Raw genomic sequence first — 1,526 nt, forward strand, 5'->3', positions numbered from 1 at the left:
CTGAACGTACACCTGAAATACAACTCAGGAAGCGTTGAGAGAACAAAACAAAGCGACAGGGAAGCAGAGCGCAGAGCGCAGTAAAGGCTGATGGATGCACATGCAGCGAATACTTTTCGTTTTCAAGCAACGGAAATGAGTTTGTTTCTCAGAAAAGGGCTCACTGCCGCTGAGCAGAGACGGAGGGCTCTCTGTCTCGCCGCTGCGTTTCTTACATGTGCTGCTTCAGCAGCTTTCTGCCTGCATGCAGGTGAGGGAGCTGCAGGACCCGCTGACGGTGCTGGAAAAGCTGATGAAACTCGTTGTTCGCCTCGCGCACTGCGGGCTCATTCATGGCGACTTCAACGAATTCAACCTCATGATCAGCGACAACGGGCGCATCACGATGATCGGTGAGACAATAAAAATACATAAATATTACGAAAATGTTCTAAAAACTCGGAAATGTTTGGAAAAAATCGGAAGATCGCATGTGTTCAGCTTTCCTCTGTTCCGGTGTATGCGCAGCTCTAGCAGTTCATGTTTTTTTGTTTTTTTTTTGCTTTCTGCATCTGCTTCAACAGATCTTCCTCAGATGGTATCAATATATCACCCAAATGCTGCTCTTTACTTTGACCGCGATGTTCAGTGCATAAAGCGGCTTTTTGAAAGGAAATTTTTGGTGGATGTCACGACGGTTCCGCGGTAAGTGAAGAGCGATGAGATGAGATCCGCGTGTTTCTTTCTGCCTTCTGCTAGCATGAGAATAATTATCATGTTTTTTTCGAATTATATTTTGATTAAATTATTCCTTTTGTTTATTTCCTGCGTTTTTCCCAGCTTTGAAGACGTCATAGACCGCCGGTCCAGGCCGCCGGCGGAGGCGAAGCGAGCTGCCGGGGAGCCAGACGAAGAAGCAGCAGAAGAAGGAGCAGAAGAAAGAGAATCTTCAGTGGATTTAATTTCTATCTCTGATGGTCTCAGTGAACAGCAAGTGAAACTACTTGAATCTGCATTGGCAGAGCGGCGTGAGGCCGAGAGCAGCGGCTCTGAGGAAAGCGATTCAGAAACTGTTAGTGAGGGGTCCGATGCTGCAGTATTTCATGAAGAAGAAACAGATGAAGAGAAAGAAATATCAGCAGCATATCAGACAGAAGAAAAAGAAAAGTGTGAAAAACGAGAAATCAATGGGCTTTCTGATTCAGATGAAGACCACCAACAAACACGAAGCAGCAGAGGCTCTGACAGCAGCAGTAAGCTGCGCTGTCTCACGAACTTATATTTATCTTTTGTATTTCTCTTTCATGCTGCTGTTGTATATGCATTTGTATTATACTGCGTGGAAAAGTTGAATACATACAATATGAAGACTACAGTGAAATATATCCTGGTGTATATATTAATATATCGATGCAGTATTACGAAATTAAATTTATTTTTTGTAAAAGAATTCTTTTTTTAAAATGTTTTTTAGTTTATTTAACTTGAATATATACATATATATATATATATATATATATATATATATATATATATATATATATATA

General features: G+C 41.4%; 1 protein-coding gene across 1 annotated transcript in view; it reads left to right on the forward strand.

Moving 5' to 3' along the window:
• EMH_0052360 (uncharacterized protein) overlaps positions 1 to 1,467 on the forward strand; it is a gene marked incomplete at both ends in the record, with an annotated part of 2,215 nt that extends 748 nt beyond the window's left edge. The window contains 4 exons of the mRNA XM_013496867.1: positions 153 to 392; positions 564 to 684; positions 820 to 1,232; positions 1,454 to 1,467. Of these exons, the coding sequence (XP_013352321.1) occupies positions 153 to 392; positions 564 to 684; positions 820 to 1,232; positions 1,454 to 1,467 (788 nt within the window). The remainder of the gene's footprint in view (positions 1 to 152; positions 393 to 563; positions 685 to 819; positions 1,233 to 1,453) is intronic.
• Positions 1,468 to 1,526: the final 59 nt, after the last annotated feature.

Source organism: Eimeria mitis, genomic scaffold (genome assembly GCF_000499745.2).
Source record: "Eimeria mitis Houghton genomic scaffold, Emh_scaff2345, whole genome shotgun sequence".
NCBI lineage: Eukaryota > Apicomplexa > Conoidasida > Eucoccidiorida > Eimeriidae > Eimeria > Eimeria mitis.